The sequence below is a fragment of the Pipra filicauda genome, unplaced genomic scaffold (genome assembly GCF_003945595.2).
Source record: "Pipra filicauda isolate LSUMZ 115617 unplaced genomic scaffold, ASM394559v2 scaffold211_size2331000_pilon, whole genome shotgun sequence".
Lineage (NCBI taxonomy): Eukaryota > Metazoa > Chordata > Aves > Passeriformes > Pipridae > Pipra > Pipra filicauda.
Window position 1 is genome coordinate 1,776,860 of NW_024104323.1, and position 17,024 is coordinate 1,793,883.

General features: G+C 41.5%; 1 protein-coding gene across 5 annotated transcripts in view; it reads left to right on the plus strand.

The window, feature by feature from the left end:
* BRIP1 (BRCA1 interacting protein C-terminal helicase 1) overlaps positions 1-17,024 on the plus strand; it is a 95,883-nt gene that overhangs the window by 28,219 nt on the left and 50,640 nt on the right. For all 5 annotated transcript variants that reach the window (XR_005563470.1, XM_027744936.2, XM_039381068.1 and 2 more), the window contains 3 exons: positions 5,062-5,221; positions 5,966-6,087; positions 16,754-16,866. Coding sequence is in view for 4 of the 5 variants with exons in the window: in XM_027744936.2 (XP_027600737.1) it covers positions 5,062-5,221; positions 5,966-6,087; positions 16,754-16,866 (395 nt within the window). In the remaining variant the exon portion in view is untranslated. The remainder of the gene's footprint in view (positions 1-5,061; positions 5,222-5,965; positions 6,088-16,753; positions 16,867-17,024) is intronic.

The window sequence follows — 17,024 nt, forward strand, 5'->3', positions numbered from 1 at the left end:
TTTCTTCCTTCTGTTGTTTCCTTTCTGTTCACTTTAAAACTCAAAGGACTTTTTTTTTGTCATTTCTGTTGTTGGTTTTTGGGTTTGGGTTTGTTTGATTGGGGGTTTTTTTAACTAAAGGTGGAAATGGAATAAATTAGTGCTAAATAAATAGGGTTAAATTAGTGCTAATAAATAAATATTGGCTTTGTAAAGTCCTGTTTTTCCCAAAGTGAGGATTTCCAATAGTCCTGGAGTTCAGGTACCTGTAGGATTCCAGGTCACTTCATACCAAGGCTTGGCAAAGCTTTTAGTTCAGAGAACTGTCAAATAACTTCTGCTAATTCTGTGCTTCTCCAAAGCATCTTAGTCCTTGAAGTTCACTTAATAGGAGCCTGTAATTCCAAAAAAATGGGTGAAGTCTGGCCAGATCAACTCCCCAGGGTTCCTTTGAAATAACCTGAATTTAAGGCCACTGTGTTTAATCAACATACCAAGTGCATTTATTTAATGACTGAATATATTTTAGGATTATCACTAACGCAGAGACAGTTTCATCTTCTCCTAATAGAAGCAGAACATTCACCCAGGGAATTCTCCCTCATCCTGAGCAGGCTGGAGCTTTGAGACCAGGGGGAGAGGGGCTTGGAACAAAAAGTCCCAGCTGGAACCTCCCAGCTGAGTCAGCAAATCTCCTCCTGGAAGCTCATGAAAGGTAACGCAATACCTGTGGAATTAGAGCCATTAGGAAAACATCTGTGCCCTGAGCTCCTCGGGATTACTGGAGTGGAAAATGGGATGTCCTCCAGCCTCACGGCTCCCAGGCACAGGAGGGCCTGGCAGAGTCTGCAGGGCTTTGGGATTTTAACTTGAATTTTACTGAGAGAGGTGGCAGCTGATGCAGATGCAGGTCGAGCTGATATAAAACAACCTGTCCTTGGTTTTTTGCAGACAGCCCAAACGGTGGGAAACACTTTGTAGTGAGACAAGAAAACTGCATTTCTTCTTGCCAGTGTCTCTGAGTTCCAGGGTTTTCAGAGAGGAAAAAAAAAAGCCTCTTCTTTGTTTGGTTTTGACACCTGTTGTTTTTCTATCAAGATACAAACACTGCATGGAAGCAAAAACATTTGCTAAAATGTTTTGGTTTGCTAAAATGTTTGGTCTCTGCACTCCTCGGCCTCCTCCTCTGCTCTGATAAGATAAAAGCTCTCGCTGAGGGCTGAGCTACTCTGTCCTGAAGCAAAACAGAGTTGAGGAGATCAGTGGAGGAGGAGGAGGAGAGCACAGATACAGAAATTAATGTCTTCTGATACTGAAGGCGTAACTGTGCACTGTGTGTGCCTGTATACCTTTAAAACTGTGGGTTGCCTTGTTAGCCACTCATTTATACAAGAACTGAACAAAAGGCATTTCAAGGTGAACAGAACTTCCACAAATATCTTGTAACCCTTTAAAAATCTACCATTATGCACTAAAACTCTACCATTATGCACTAAAAATCTACCATTATACACTGTTGGGTGATAACCCTGTTTTGTGCCACTGCCTCCCTTTTAGTCCCACATGGAGCAGATTCCTGAAGCAGGTTCTGCTGGAGGGACTCCAGTGCCCATCCTGTCCCTCAGCTGGGGCTGGCCCTGGATTCCTCTTTTCCATCCCTGAGGTTTTGTGCTGCCTGTGGAACTTCTGCCTGACCCTTCAGACACATTTCCAGCCCGCTGGAGACACACTTGGATTTGAAGCAGTGCTTATTCACAAAGAAAATTCTGGGAGCAAACACAGCAAGAGCTGCTTGGGAAAAGGCTTTTAGATCAGTGGTGCTCCCGGGGGGATCTCTGACTTTTTGCACTAACCGTGGTGCCAATACTCTGATTTTTATTAAGGAAAACCTAATGGCTGCTCCCTTGCTCTGCTCAGCTACCTGAATATTTGAATAACAAGGAAAAGTGGAACTTCATATCATCACATAGAAACAGGATGAAAAACCAGCCAAGTTTGGAGGAGTGGGTTTTTCAGTGTATAATGGTAGATTTTTAAAGGGTTACAAGATACTTGTGGAATTTTTGTTCACCTTAAAATCCCTTTTGTTCAGTTCTTGTATAAATGAGTGGCTAACAAGGCAACCCATACTTTTAAAGGTATCCAGGCACACACAGTGCAACTGTAACTGATAATTAGCATCAATAGTTAATAGCTGTTAAACCAACCCATAAAGCCAGAGTTATTTCACTCTGCTATCAGGCACTGCTTGGGTCATTATCTGTTATATTCCGTATTTCTATGGAACGTCTTTTCATACTTTCAAGGTTTTTGTTGCCTCCCCAAGCACTTTAGATGGAGGGATTGTTTCTGTGATGCCTTTTTCCTCTGCTGGCAAGGTGCAATCCATTCATTAAGTGACTCAGCCTGGGAATATTTAAGGAATATTTTGTGTGAAGAAATTCAGTGGCAGGTGCACAATGGCAAAAGATGGTGGGAAAACACCTTCCCCCCCCCCCCCCAAACTTCAGGAATACTTCCCAAACTGCTTCCATGGGGGAATGCTGACATAGACGGATGGCAAATCTAAATCCTGAGCTCCTGGTTTTTCTGGATGGTGGCTCACAGGTGTCTTTAAACTGCAGCAAGGAATTAAAGGGAAAAGCTATCCAAGTAAACATCCTTCAGTGCCTGGGAAGATGACAGATTCTTTCTAACAAGATTTTCTGCTCTCCTGGAGGAAGACCATTTGTTAATAAACCATTTGAGAATCCATTTTTAAGGGATTTAATAAAATATACACAGCCTGCCTTCCACTGCAGGAACTATTATTCCCTTGGGTAGAAGAAGTGACTGGCTGGGGGCATTAATGGTTGCTTCCTGTGATTCCTGGAATTATATCTTGCTCCCATTTGCACTTTTTCAACCCAAAGTGAAATAATTTTTTATGAGAAACCCGCACTTGATTCCTGGCTCGGATGAGGCGTGTGTGTGTTCTATATTTTATTTATTTGTATTCAGTCAGGTCCATCATTCCTGTTGTTTTAGTGCCTGTCCATACCATGGGCACTGTGTGTTTGTGGATACTTTCCTGCCTCCAAGAAAGTTTCCATCCCCAGCAAACCCCATTAATGGAAGAGGTAATAGCTGGTGTGTGAATTAAATGAACTGCTCCGTCCTTGCCAAAGATTTCCATGAATAATTCACTTATTTCCATCAAAAATGGGGGATTTTCTGTTGGGATGCTCGTGTCAATTAAACCAACCTGAACCTGCCATGGTCCAAGAGATCCTTGCCTGGAGGGGCTGGGTGACCCATGGAAGAGAAAAGATGTTTCCCTAAGAATTTGGAGCAAGGTTTTCTCCTGCCATCTTTGCAGCTATGAACAGAAGTTATAATTCTTTGAAATATGAGAGAAATGGAGGGGTTTTTGTGAGGAATCTTCCCCTTTCAGAGACTGTCAGTGGATTTTGGTTCCCTTAAATTAAGCAACAGTTTTTCTGCCAAGAACACAGGGGTGTGTTTGTGAGAAATACCTGTGGATTGCAGTGGGTGTGATGATTGAAGAGGAGAAAATCAGGGATGAGGGACCCTTAGAAGTCAAAGCAGGGATAGTTTTGTGTCTGGAAATGTGGAATTCAGTTCCACCCAGACATCTCCTGTCTGCCTTCTCTTCCTGGGCTCCTTCTGCATCCATGGCAGGCAGTGCCAGGAGTGGGTTTAACATGGATTGCTGAGTGGGGGCACCAGTTTCACAGAGGGAAGAATGAAATCTGGGAAGCTGATAATGTCCCAAATGGATGTGCTTAGAGCCATAATACGTTTGATTTCTTTCTTTACCAGAATTCTCTCCGTGTCACATCCAAGAACTGAGGCCACAGTGGCAGCCTGGGCTGGAAGATGGACAGTCATTGCTCTGTCATAGGATTACAAGCTGTTATATCAAAAGAGATTACAGGCAGGATCTGCCAGGAAATGACAGAGCTGGTGGAGAAGGGGACAAACAGGAGGAGAGACACGTTTAGCAGAGATGATTTATTCTGCAGTTCCATTGTGTGTGTAGGAAACTGTTCCCACTGCTCAGCACTTACTCCTGCTGTGCTTGCTGGTGGTGTCACATCAGGAGTAAAGCAGGTGTAGTTCCCTGAGCAGAGGCTGGAACAAAGCCAGGGAAATGCAGCAATAACATAGTATTTGTCCCCTCATGTTCCTCAAAAGGAACCAATCCAAATACTCAATGTCAGGGAGTGAGTTCAGGTCTTTAATGCTGAGGAGGTGAAATATGGGAAGGGTCTTGTCACCAGTGTCCTATAAATTTGCAAGTGTTCTCTCTTTAAACTCAAATATGACAACAATTAGTTACAATTAATTCTGCTTTACTGTAGCACTTAAACCTGTGTTGGGTGATGGGACAGACTAATCTTGTAACAGTTTAACCATTCCAAATCCCAGGATCTTGGCTGGAGTGCACTGGAAAGGCAAGTGGGCTGGAATTAAGGGATGCTGTGGCTTTTTGAGGAATGAACTGGGGCAAGTGCAGGTTTCAGATGGAGCAGTTCAGTTAAATGTAGAACAAGCTCATTTGCCTGCCAGATTTGAGTATGTTCTGGTTTGGAGTGAAATGTGCACAGTTCAGAACTTCAAGAAGCAGAGGAGGCTGTTGATAAATCCTACATCAATATTTCCTCACTGTGTAAATTTTAAAATGTTGAAGTGTTCTGGAACTTTAAGATATAAGGAGTTGTTTCAAAGTAATTTAGAGTTTGTTTCCAGCTTTCCTTCTGGATCTCTTACTTGGTAATCAGAAAAACAGGTGATCTCCCTTTTTCTGTGGTTGACATTCCCCTGCTTTGAGGAATACCAGGAGATGCTCTTTACTGTCCATTCTTACAGATTTAGAGAGTTTTGCTTTGATAACAAAAATCTGCATGATTTCTAATTAGCAAAGTGAGTGGCCACCAAGTGCTGCATGGCTGAGTTTGGTGCATGGCAGGGCAACTTGCATTTACAAATACAAAAACTGAATAGTGTGGCTTCACTAAAATAAGGGGCTTTATTGGAACAGTTGAAGTGATTGATGTGGATTTTTGTGTTTGTTTTCAGATGCTGGACAAGCTGAAGGATCGCTGGATTCACACTGGCTTGTGGAAGAACCTGGAGCTGGTGAAGACAGTGATTGCAGAGCCTCAGGGAGGGGCAAAGAGTGACTTTGATGAGCTGCTGAACATCTACTATGATGCAATAAAGTGTAAAGGGGAAAAAGGTACATTCTTCAGACATACAAATAACTGATGGAGACTCTGCAAGTTTAAAGAATAAGGGGATTCTGTAAGTGCTTAACAATTAGAAGCAGCTAAGGATAAGTACTTATATGGACTTCAGTTTAGTAAGTTATTATAAATAAGGAAAGTATTTCTATTCCCTGCTATTTTTATTGTGGCATGAGGATATTGGGGCTATAGGGAAGTACAGGCTGATGTATAATCCCAGTGAGGTGTGTAAAGGTGTGCAGGTGTTGCCGGGGGTACAGAGTGACTTCTCAAAGAATCACTTACAGTACATTGTATAGCTGGGATTTAAATCAATCAGTCTTGTATTAATTAACCTTATATTCCAACCACTATAGGATTTTTTCTAAAAATACTTCAATGTCAGTATGGAGAATAAAGAATAACAGCATGGAAAAAAATGGAGTGCAAAATTCAAGGTTTACCATATCAAATTTTTGTTGGAGATACATATTGTTCTTGCATAATTAATCACCACTCTATTATATGGTGTAAAAGCACTCTATTATACAGTGTAAAATTATTTTGCTAGTTGACAGTCAAAATTATTGATCAAGGGGGAGTTAATCCTGTCCCTCTAAGAAATATCTACTTTAACATCTGCTCACCTTTCCCAGGCTGATACACACAGGGTGTTACACTATACTGGGTGTAGCTGTATAAAGGATTTTGGTGAAACCTCCTTCTGATAGTCCTTTTCTCCCTGGGAATGGCTGCAGATGGAGCCCTGCTCATTGCTGTGTGCAGGGGCAAGGTCAGCGAGGGGCTGGACTTCTGTGACGAGAACGCCCGGGCCGTGGTGACCATCGGGATCCCCTTTCCCAACGTGAGAGACCTGCAGGTGGGGTATCAATTCACACTTGTGCTCTCTTTCTATATCACATTTAAAACACCAAATATGCATAAAATATTTTTTTCTCTTTGTTTACCCTTGAACTTCTCTCAGTGCCATTTGAATTCTCTGAGTTACCTCAGTACAGGTAAGAGGTTGAACAGCACTCGTTTCTGTCATCCCAAATAAACACCCATCATGGAGATGTCAGTCTTTGACATGGCCAGTGAAGGCTGTTGAATTGTTAAAATGCTCCTTAACTTCCTGCCCTGCCAAGCAGCTGAACATATTTCCGTCTGCACTTGCCTGTTTTTGTGCTCTGAAACGTGTGTTGTTTGTATAGAAATGAAGGTACTGCCTCACTTCCTGTGGTGGGGTGTTTGGTTGGGAAGGTCTGGGATAAATGCTGGGAAAATACTGCTCTAATTAAGGGCAGATTAGTTCAGGAAAGAGGCTGAAAGATAAAAGTTATATTGTAAAATAATAACATAATGCAACAGTGTATGTCACACCCTAGGTCATTATTAATTGTAACATGTCACCTCTCTAATCCCTGTTGCCTGTAGTGGAACTTTAGTTAACTTTAGTGTAACTATGTGTCCCACTTACACAGAGAGGGGAATTGCAAACCTTTTCCAAGCCTGTGCAGCTTTATTAGCTTGCAGTTTTGAGGCATGAATTTATGACAGGAGATAAACTCTTCCTGGACGCTGAGGACGGTACGGTTTGGAAAATTCAAGCCTCGTGTAACTTTAGGCAAAAACTTGTAAGTGCCTTCTAAAAATAGTATTTTTGAAAGGCCTCCAGTGAAATAAATTTGTGACTGTTTGTATTTGTCAGTAGGTGGTGAAAGCAGCATCCTGTTGCACTGCTGTGTAATTGCCCAACATCAACACTTCCTTCCTTTGGGCTCCACAGTGTGATGGACAGATGATGTTCCATTAGAGTAGGCACTTCATGGGCAAAGCCAGGCATTCAGAAAGGGAAAGAAAGCCAAGGAATATGGAAAAGTGTTTTTCTAGGCTTTGTATTTACTGAAAAAGAACATTTATTACTGGCTAGTTTGCAACACCACTGCTTTTCAGTGGTCTGTGCAAGCCACATGTCACCCAGCTGCTGACGGGGTGGTCACAGCCACTGTCACTGCTCCAGCTGCTGTTCCTTCCAGAGCTTTTGGGGACTATTTTGTGAAGCCAAGAAACAAAGTGAAGTATCACAGAATAAATAAATACCAGGAGCAGCTGGATTCTGGTTATGAGTGGTGCCAAATCAAACAAGAAAATCATAGGTTTGCACTTGAAAGCCCAAACAGCCTCAGCTTTGGTTTGAGAGATGTGTTCTGAGCTTAAGGGAACAACCAAAGGGTTCTTTGTTGTCTGCAGTGGTGCCTAATTCCAGCCTTGCTGGGAAAAACCCACATCCTATAAGGAGCAGTAGGGTTGTGTTAGTGGTGGCTGCCCAGTGCAACACCCTTCCAGTGTTTGCATAATTCCTTGGAGCACTTACTCAGCCACAACAGTTTTTGTCTTGCTAAAATATAATACACTGAACTGTGGTATAAAAACACTGACATTCAAAGAATACTCAGCACTCTTTCTAGAATTAGAAATTCCTGTGTTTTAGGAGCATATGCTGGCATATTTTAGAAATCCTTGGTCTGTAGCATGGCTGAAACTTTACAATTAATTCCAAATGATTTCCTGAAAGTCAGTGGTTTTGGTTTCTAAATGATACAAAATTAGTTTGAAAAGAATATGCCAAGGGTGAATTATCTTCACAGTGGATTATGTTCCTTAAGATCAAAATGCTGTATTTGATTTTACCTTGAGTTCAACCAAATATTTCATAGAACAGAATCACAGGCAGTACAGCCCATTTCTGGTAACTGCATTTTAAAAATCAGTGTTGTGTTGAATTGTTGGTTTTAATTAGACTGAAGAAAACCTCTGAATTTTTCAGTAGGGATAGAAAGAGTCACTGCCAAATTGCAAGCACTGAAGGTTTGAGTGTGTGCATTTAGAGCTGGGAGTGCACAAAGCCCTGCAGTGATCAATTCTGGATGAGAGAAGGGCAGGCACTGGGCTCTCAGCATCACATTTGCTGCTCCTTTAACAGAATGCTCAGGGAAATAGTTTTTATTGGAAATGTGTCTTTAAATTGAACAGTGTTTTGTTTTAGTTGAGGCTTTGGGTTTATCAGATACCCCTAAAAATTCTGGATTAATGCACATTTCTTTTCCCAGCTGAGTTGCATGAAGGATGGAGTGAAGGAATGAGATTCACCTATCCACTGAATAGGATGAATTAGTAGTTCTGTAGAAACAGGAGCATAGATACAAAAGGAATTTGGAAGATTAAACATCTTTTCAGCTCAGAAAGGAGTCGGATTTCCCAAATGAAACAGTGGAAGTTTATAGAATTGCTACAGCATTTGCTGTTATGAGGTAGTTGGTTGGTGTTTCTTTGGATTTTGTCTGCTCACCAGAAAACTGGCTGAGCTCTGGAATGGTTTGGGAGGGCCTTGGGTTTTCAACAGGCATCAGGTTCAAACCCCAGTGCCCCAGGCCAGGTTGGACTGTCCCAGACCAGAACTGTGAACACAGGTCCAGGTGTTGCTCCCCCACAGCAAGAGGTGCTCAGGAGAGGGACCAAAGAGGAACCTGATAAGGTGATTTATAATGACATCCCTTTAAAAGTAGGAAATGCAAGTGATTAACAATTCCTTTGGAATATGCAGGAATTAGATACTTCTGGGATTGGTTTAAATCAATAAAATTGCTCAGCTTCTACATGAAAAAAACACTTGAATGTCTGCTTTTTGGGTTAGCAAAAGTCCTCTTAAGCCTCAATTCCATAACCCTTTACTCTGCACAGAGCTCTGACTTGTGTGAGTAATCCCTTTAATACTTGTAGGACTGTGCACAACCAGAAGGGGTTGGAGAATGGGACCTTTGGAGACCAATATTTTATGTTGGCAGTTTGATGTTGGCTCATCTCCACTAATGTGACTTGTCTGTGATCAACCTGCTTTCTAAAGATGTTTTATGGTTTGTAACTTGACTGAATACCAGTGAACTGTAATATTAGAGACCATAAATAACGTGGCAGAAAGAGATGTGTAATCCCACAGACATGTTATCTGATGCTGACATACTGTTAATTAACTTGGGTTATGGATTTTAAAGTGTTGCATTTTGGATCCAGACATCAGTCTTGGGCAAGAAACTCATTGTCAAGTGTGATGTATAATATCCAAATTTAGTTTCTTTCCATATGTTTGTGCTAAATATGTGCCACAAGCCCTGGGATTAAATGGATTCTTTAAGGATCTATAGGCTTTTATAACTCACAGTATTTTCTGTAGAGGCTTTAAAGAGAATAATTTAATTTCACTTCAGCATTTCAGGCATTAGGTTTTCACAAAAAGAAGAGTCTAAAACACTTTGTCAGTGTTGGGGAGAAAGAAATGATTAAGGCTCAGAACTGTACTTGACAATAAACAAAACTGATGTAAGAAAGAGGCCAAAAACCCTAATTCTGTGTTATTAAAACAGTTTCATATTGCTGGAGAATCAGGTTGCTAAACCAAAATAATATAAAAGAAATGTTCAAGTATTGCTTAAAGCTCTGGTGCTCTCAATGGTAGGGTTTGGCTCGAGGAAAGCAGGAAAATTTATTTCTGAGCCAAAAAAGACTTCTTTGGCTGTGACCAGGATTTCCTCTGCCCACCTCTGGGACCTGAAACTGGAGGTAGGAAAATCTGATTTTGGAGCCAAGTGTGACTTGTTTAGTTCAAGTCATAATTTACTGTTCTTACCTTGGGGAGCCGAAAGCAAAGAACTCGCTGGGAAATGTGGATAATGGGCAGCTCTGAAGTGCAGGCTCTGAGCTCCCTTTCCCAGGGAGCTTTTCTGCACTTCCACCTCTCCAGATGCTTTTGATCCTGGTGCAGGAGAGTGTGTTAATCATGGAACAGCCAGGGCAACCTTCCCAAAATACAGAGGGGAGTGCAAAAGAGTCAAACTCTTTGACATCAGTAGATGTGCAAGGAAAAGAAACTTGCTGAGAGCAGTGACAGTGCTCAGTTTGCATCATGAGGAGGATTTCCCATGGCTGCTCCAGGGGGAATATTTGCTTTATTGTTTCCAGCAACAGGAGGGAACACATCACTTCAATTACAGTTTTCAGGGTTAGATGTAACCTGATGATACAAACATTTTGCAGCTCTGGTTGAAATTTCCTCCTCCTTTCTCTAGGGCTCAACAAGTCGAGGTATTTCTATCATTTCAGAATAATGGCATTTTGCCAAATATTGAACTTAATTTCTAGGCCTTGTGGCAGATTTAAACCTATGTGCTTTTTTTTTTTTTTCCCATTGAAAGGAGAAAGAATCATGTGCTACATAAGTGGTTGCTGAAATGATTAATTTCTTGTTTACTATATTCTAGGAAAAAACAGATTTCTAAGAAAATTATTGTTATCTGAGATGCTTAGCCAGAGCTGAGAAATGTCCCTTGCACTGTATTAATTTCATCTTAGCTTTGCCTCACTTAAAAACATATTTTCACTTCTTAATAAAAAAATATGGGCAAACTGGTAGAGAAAATGGCATTTAATGGGCAGGTCATTGTTGTATTTATCTTCAGTTCAGTTTGAAAATACCCTGTGAAGTTAAGAATATTTTTAGAGATAGAAGACTTCTACTTTCTTCTTCATTCCAGTCCTGTGTAAAAAAATGATGAGTAGATATATTTCCCTCTTCTCCACAAATAAGAATGATTGTAAAAACTCAAAGCCACCCACACGCTTCTTACATCCAACAGAAATTGTGTTAATTAAGGAAAAAATGGATTTGTGGGAGCAGCTGGAAAATCCTGTGGAATGCAGCGGGACCCTGTGAGCTCAGGTAACGTGGCAGAGCAGGGGATGGCATTTGGGATGTCAGTGCCTTGGCACAGCTCACCCAAATCAGCCCTGAACACACCCAGCAGCGAAGCCTTTGGAGAACCAACCCAGCAAATCAGAACTTCCCCCGTCGCGGTTCCTAATTTACCTTCCCGCTCCATCAGAACATTTCCAGGGGATTTTCCCGTGTTTCTCTTGTCCTTAGCAAGCAGGGGGTGACCTTTCAGTCTCTCCCTTGCTGTCAGAGCCTGTCCAGAGCTGCCCAGGTGAAGCTCCTGCCGTGGGGATCCGCGGGCACGGCCGACGCTCCCGCGGCCCCTCCGGAGCAGCAGGACCTGGGCTTGGACCTCAGGGAACCTGCTGGGTATTTTTCACTTCTGCTCCACTGCAGATGGATGGAATTCTCTCTTGGGAGCAGAGTTTTGGTTGTGTTGGATTTGTTGGTGGTCCCTACAAGGCCGAGCAGAGTGTTGGGGCCCGGGCTGGATGTGCTGCGAGGGTTGTCATCCCACAGAACCTGTGCCTGGGAGGTGCCAGTGCTGGAGCTGACAATCCTGGGAGTGCTCACTGCTCCAGCATCCCATGAGCTTCCCAGCTCTCCAGCACTGGGATTGGGAGTGAGAATCCTGGGGCAGCACTTGGTCATCCAATCCCTCAGGGACAGAGCTCTGCACAGAGCAAAGGTGCTGCTCTGCTGCCCCAGGACGTGTCTGTTGGGTTGTTGGGCTTTGTTTTTTTGGGGTCACAGCTCATATTTAACCTTTTGAGTTATGGGCAAACAAGCCAGCAGCATTTTCCCATATATATAATTTCTGATTTGCCACTTTTGTGACTTTTTTTTTATTTATTTCAGTAACTTCTTCTAGTTTGATTATATCTTCCTTCCCCTTGCACTGATGCCCAGTATCATTCCACAGCCCCTGTTTACATGCAACAGTCTGTAAGATAAAACAAGTCTGAGATCCAGATCTGCAGAGATGATGTTTCCTTATTTTATTCAGTGTTATCTGAGGAAGGCAAATTTTTTGAGTGCACATGGAAGTTTTCAGGCAGGAAGGGTCACCTGAACTATTTCTGTGTATCAGAACATCTTGTTGATCAATTGAGCAGTACAAAGTATTGATTGTGCCTCATTCACAGTTTGGGGGTTTTGTTGTTGCTTTTTAAGGAAATGCTGCATTTATATGTGAAAATAAGTGTGTTATATTTGTCTAGTGACCATATTTAGGTATATGAGGTGATTAGAATGGCCTTAATAAATTATAGTAATATACAGAATCTAGTTTGGTAGAATATAGCTAATAAACCTTTCTTATTTCATATTGTTTATGTATTAACAGTGCACTTGGAGCTTTTAAAGATAAAATCCTGCCATAATATCTTTCTCCTCTGGGCTGGTAAATTGAGACATTGTGTTCAGAGACAGCTTTGAGTGGCTCTGCTGAAGGGTGAGGATGTTTGAAGCCTGTTCTGGGACTCACCCAGGCCTTTACATTTGCATTATTTGCCTTAAATCTCCCAGTTGTTCCTGCTTTTGAAGTCAGCTGGGAAAAGTTAAATACTGCCCTGTTTAATGCTGCTTCTACTTGAGAATTTTCAGATGTGAAAGAAAAGAAGTGAGTTTTCATGTCTTTAACTTTCCTGCACTTACAGACTTTTATGGTTCCTTGGCACTGGTCAGGAGGAAAGTAGATGGCAAGTGTGTTCCTGGAGAATTCTAATTATTGCTGTTTCAGGTGGAAGGGAGACTCTAAGTGGACACATGAGATTTTTGGGACAGGAGATTTGCTTAAAAAACATTTTTATGTCTTTTTTTGGGGGGGTGGAAGTGGGGAGTGACCACCTGGTATTTTTTCTGCCTGCTTGTTTTTCAGTCGTGGGGAATTAGTAGATGTTAGACATGAATGTGTCCTTTAAAAATTTTTTTGGATGATGTGAGCAGTGCTCTTTGTTTTCATTACTACTTTTCCTCCCATAAAACCAGAGAAACAAGTGAGTGGAATGCCAGGGAACACTTCTATCCCTTTTCTGAGTTTTATTTCCGTGGAGGGGAGTGTTGGGGAGCAGGGCATGGTTTGTACACGTGTGTTGAGGTCCCACCTTTAGGTCCAGCTTTAGTTGCCTTTTCCAGGGCTTGTCTCCTCCTTTAAGCTGGGCTGGCACAACACTGCAAGTGCTGCTGGACAGAGAAGGGCAGGTTTAGCTGAGTCCAGTTTAACTCCTCCCATTAATGCCTTTATATCCATGAATTTCTGTCTTTAGACTCCTGGCTAATCTGGTTTGTAATCCACAGGTTGCAAACTGCTCTTCATTTTTAATCTACCAGAGCAAACAGGAGGCAGTTGAAGATGTTTTTGAGGCAATCCCCTGTCAAAGAACAGACCTGACTGGTTAAACAAAAACATTCTGAACTGCTACTACTGTTTGTTTTTAAAAAGCAAAGTATGGCTGGGTTTGGTTAAGTGAAGTAAAGCATTGAAAAAAAATCTCAAAACATTGCCAGATGAAAGAAAACCAAGCACAGTTTATTTTGCTGATTTAAATTGCACTAAATAAAAACCAAATTATCCTATGGCTTAGCCTGTTCAACCTTCATCCTGCGATCCTGGCACTGATAAATCAGTTTACAAGATTCTGGTGATTTTTTTCTGTAGAAACAATTAATCCATAGTAGATTGATATTTGTAGACCTTGCTGTTAAATACAGCCACGTGTTTGTTAATTCTGAATAAATCTGGGTCAGCCTGGTGTGTTGTGAAAAAGGCAACAGAGGCTGCAGGTTCTGTGTCTGAATTTGCAGGTTATTTTGGGGCCCAAAGACAAGCTCTGGTTTTTGAGTTAGCCTGAGCTTTGTGCCGTGGTCAACACAGTATAAATCCACTTCTGTATTTATATATCACTTAAATCCATTTATGTATTTATATGTCACTTAAATCCTGAATAAATCTGAGTTTCTTCGTGTGAAGGAATGTTACTGTAGTCAACTTCTTTTGGTGGTTTTTCAACCACTTAAAATCTGATATAACAAATGTTGTTAGATGTTGTTGTTGTCATTGGAGAAAAAATTATATTGCTAATTATGATTGAAAAGCACACTTGAAAATTCTTTTGAATCATAACAGAAACTGCCTCAAAATACCTTTCCAAGCCTTAAAAAAAAAAAACCCCAACCCCTTAGTCTGTGGCATTTATGGTTTTGCTGCTGTTTCTCAGCTGATGCTCCCCGGTGGAAGATGCAGAGGTAATTAAGCATTAAGAGAAGGAGCAGTTAGCAGGTATAATGTTGGGAGACTCGAGTTAATGTGGATGTGCCCATGACCTCCCAGACAGATCAAAGCCTAATCTGGGTGACAGCTACAGGATGGCAGAGCTTGCCAGGGGCCTGGTGCTGCAGCTCTTTGTCTGCCAATCCTGCCCCTCAGCCGCCAGTGTGTTTTTAAGGATGAACAGGTAAAAGTGAAAGGCTGTCTTTTGACATTTTAACTAATCCCTTCTAGCCTGTGGTTTCCTGCACAGCCAGGCTATTTGCTGGCAGGAGAGCCTGGCTTTTTCCCATATGTCCCATGTCATGTTGGATCTGATGGCTGGGCAGGCAGCAGTTACACAACGCAGTGGGCTCCGATTGCATTAGGGTGACGTGCGCTGGCCTTTTACCTTCTGCAGCCTCCCCATGCAAACCCAACTCCCAGCCATGGAACTTGGCATCTCCCCCTGGGACAGGATCATGGCAGTGAGCAAACCCCCCGGTTATTTGCTGTTAACCCTTCCTCCTGCAATTCAAACGGGAAGGAGAAGTTTCCCAGACACTCGTGTGGGGTTTTGTGCCACTTGAGAATGGTTGATGTACAGGACAAGCAAGAAACACTTGCAGAATGCTGATGTGTATTAGAAGGATGGAAAAGTCATATATTTTATTGAGATGACCTGAGTGATGTGTATTAGAAGGATGGAAAAGTCATATATTTTATTGAGATGACCTGAGTGATGTGTATTAGAAGGATGGAAAAGTCATGTATTTTATTGAGATGACCTGACTGCTTTGCATTCATTCTCCTCTTCCTTCATGCACATAATTAAAAATACCATAATTTTTTCAGCTTAAGACGCAGGACTAAAAATTCTAACACTGTTTTGAACAGTCTTCTAGCAAAGTAAGAGACTGGTAAAGCTACATGTGTTCCATTTGTTCTTCCTGGTAACAGTTTCCTCTTCCGAAGAATTTCTGTTCTAAAACTTCCCAGGAGTAGAAGACAAAAAATTATATTGCTAATTATGATTGAAAAGTACACTTGAAAATTCTTTTGAATCATAACAGAAACTGCCTCAAAATACCTTTCCAGACCTTAAAAAAAAAAAAACCCAAACAAACCCAACCCCTTAGTCTGTGGCATTTATGGTTTTGCTGCTGTTTCTCAGCTGATGCTCCCCGGTGGGAGTATATTGTCACTGCTTATGTTTTAAAGCCTTGAGTGAATTTTTCCAATGGTGAAAGGTTCCCTTTGATTTCTCTGTAGTATTTCCATTTGTAGAAGTGCACAGATAACCCCAAATTCCTTTTCAAGGGCTGGTTTTAATGTTCACAAACCGTTCAGAAGAAATCGTCTTCTGTTTGGAAAATTCCAACGGAAACCTCACATGCCAGTCAATAAATCCTGAGTGACTGGAACAAATATTCAATCTGTGAAATCAAACTGAATTTGCTTTCTGGCTGCAAAGATTGAATTTGTAAATTTGACAGGCAATTTAAAGGGCATAAGTACATAAAATAAAATTTCTTATCCAAATGCAAGTTGAAAGTTACCTGTCAGAAGAGGTTAGAAGTCTGCTGGTTTCTCTCCTGAAGCGTGTCCTTTCACTTGTCAGTTTAGAAAGGTTAATACTGTACAAAAGAGCAACAGAAAGACCCTTTTTGGTGTAGTTTTATGGTTTTTTGTTTTTTTTTTTTTTTTTAAAAAATCAGCCTCCCTCTCTGAATAATAATAAAATAATAATAATAATACATCCTTTTGGTATTTGTTGGAACAGTGTATAATGTTCAAATTCAGAGCAGGCATCATTTGTGTTGTTATCCATGGGATTGGCAGGGGGATTTCTTTTGCAGTTGATTCCAGATCTGCTTTTGAAGCAGGAGGAATAGAGTGTTTTTTAAAAAGGGGAGCTCTTCCCTCCTCACACTGCCCATGCCCTGCCAGCCTTGGGTCACCCTGGGCCAGGGAGAAGTTCCCAAAGCCAGAGGGGGATGCCAAGCTGGGAATTAGGGTTGGTGTTGGTGACTTCTGGTACTTGGGAGAGGCCACTCTGTCCCTAAAGCTCTTTCTTAGCTTCTGTGGGAGAAGAAAAGTTGTATTTGCTTCATCCTCACTTGGGAAAAGCGTGGCCTGGTGCCAGCAACAGCTCGGGATTTGGGATCAAGGGAAGGGTCGGGATCTCTGGGGGGTCATTTCCTGGGCTGTGGACTCCATCTCCCTGTACCTGGGGAGGGTTTGCCTGTGGGAACAGCTTATCCTGCTCCTGCTGGAGCAGGGATTTAGGGAAATGTGTGGTCCTTGTGTCATCAGATTGAAACTATTGTTACAGATCATTTAAGAATCATTTTAGAAGGGTACAAGACATAATTGGTTAGGAGGCAAAAATATTGAGTTGAAATACTGAAACACACTTTATGTATTCTCTTATTTAATCAATTTATTTAATTTGCTTGTTTGACCCTTTTGGAATATTTCATTTTTATCATGATTAATAAACCAAATATTTTACGACTTCTCTTTTAGGTTGAATTAAAGAGGAAGTACAATGACCAGCACAAAAGTACAAGAGGCCTTTTATCAGGGAGTCAGTGGTATGAAATTCAAGCTTATAGAGCTCTCAATCAAGCCCTGGGAAGGTGAGAGAAATGGAACATAGTTAAAAATATGTATTTGTAGAATTTTGTGAAATCTTTAAGGATTAATTCCTCCCTGTTAACACAAAGGGGATAAATGAGACCAAAAACCTCATCTTGCAGAAATTCAACCTCCATCAGCTCAGTGCTTGACAACTCTC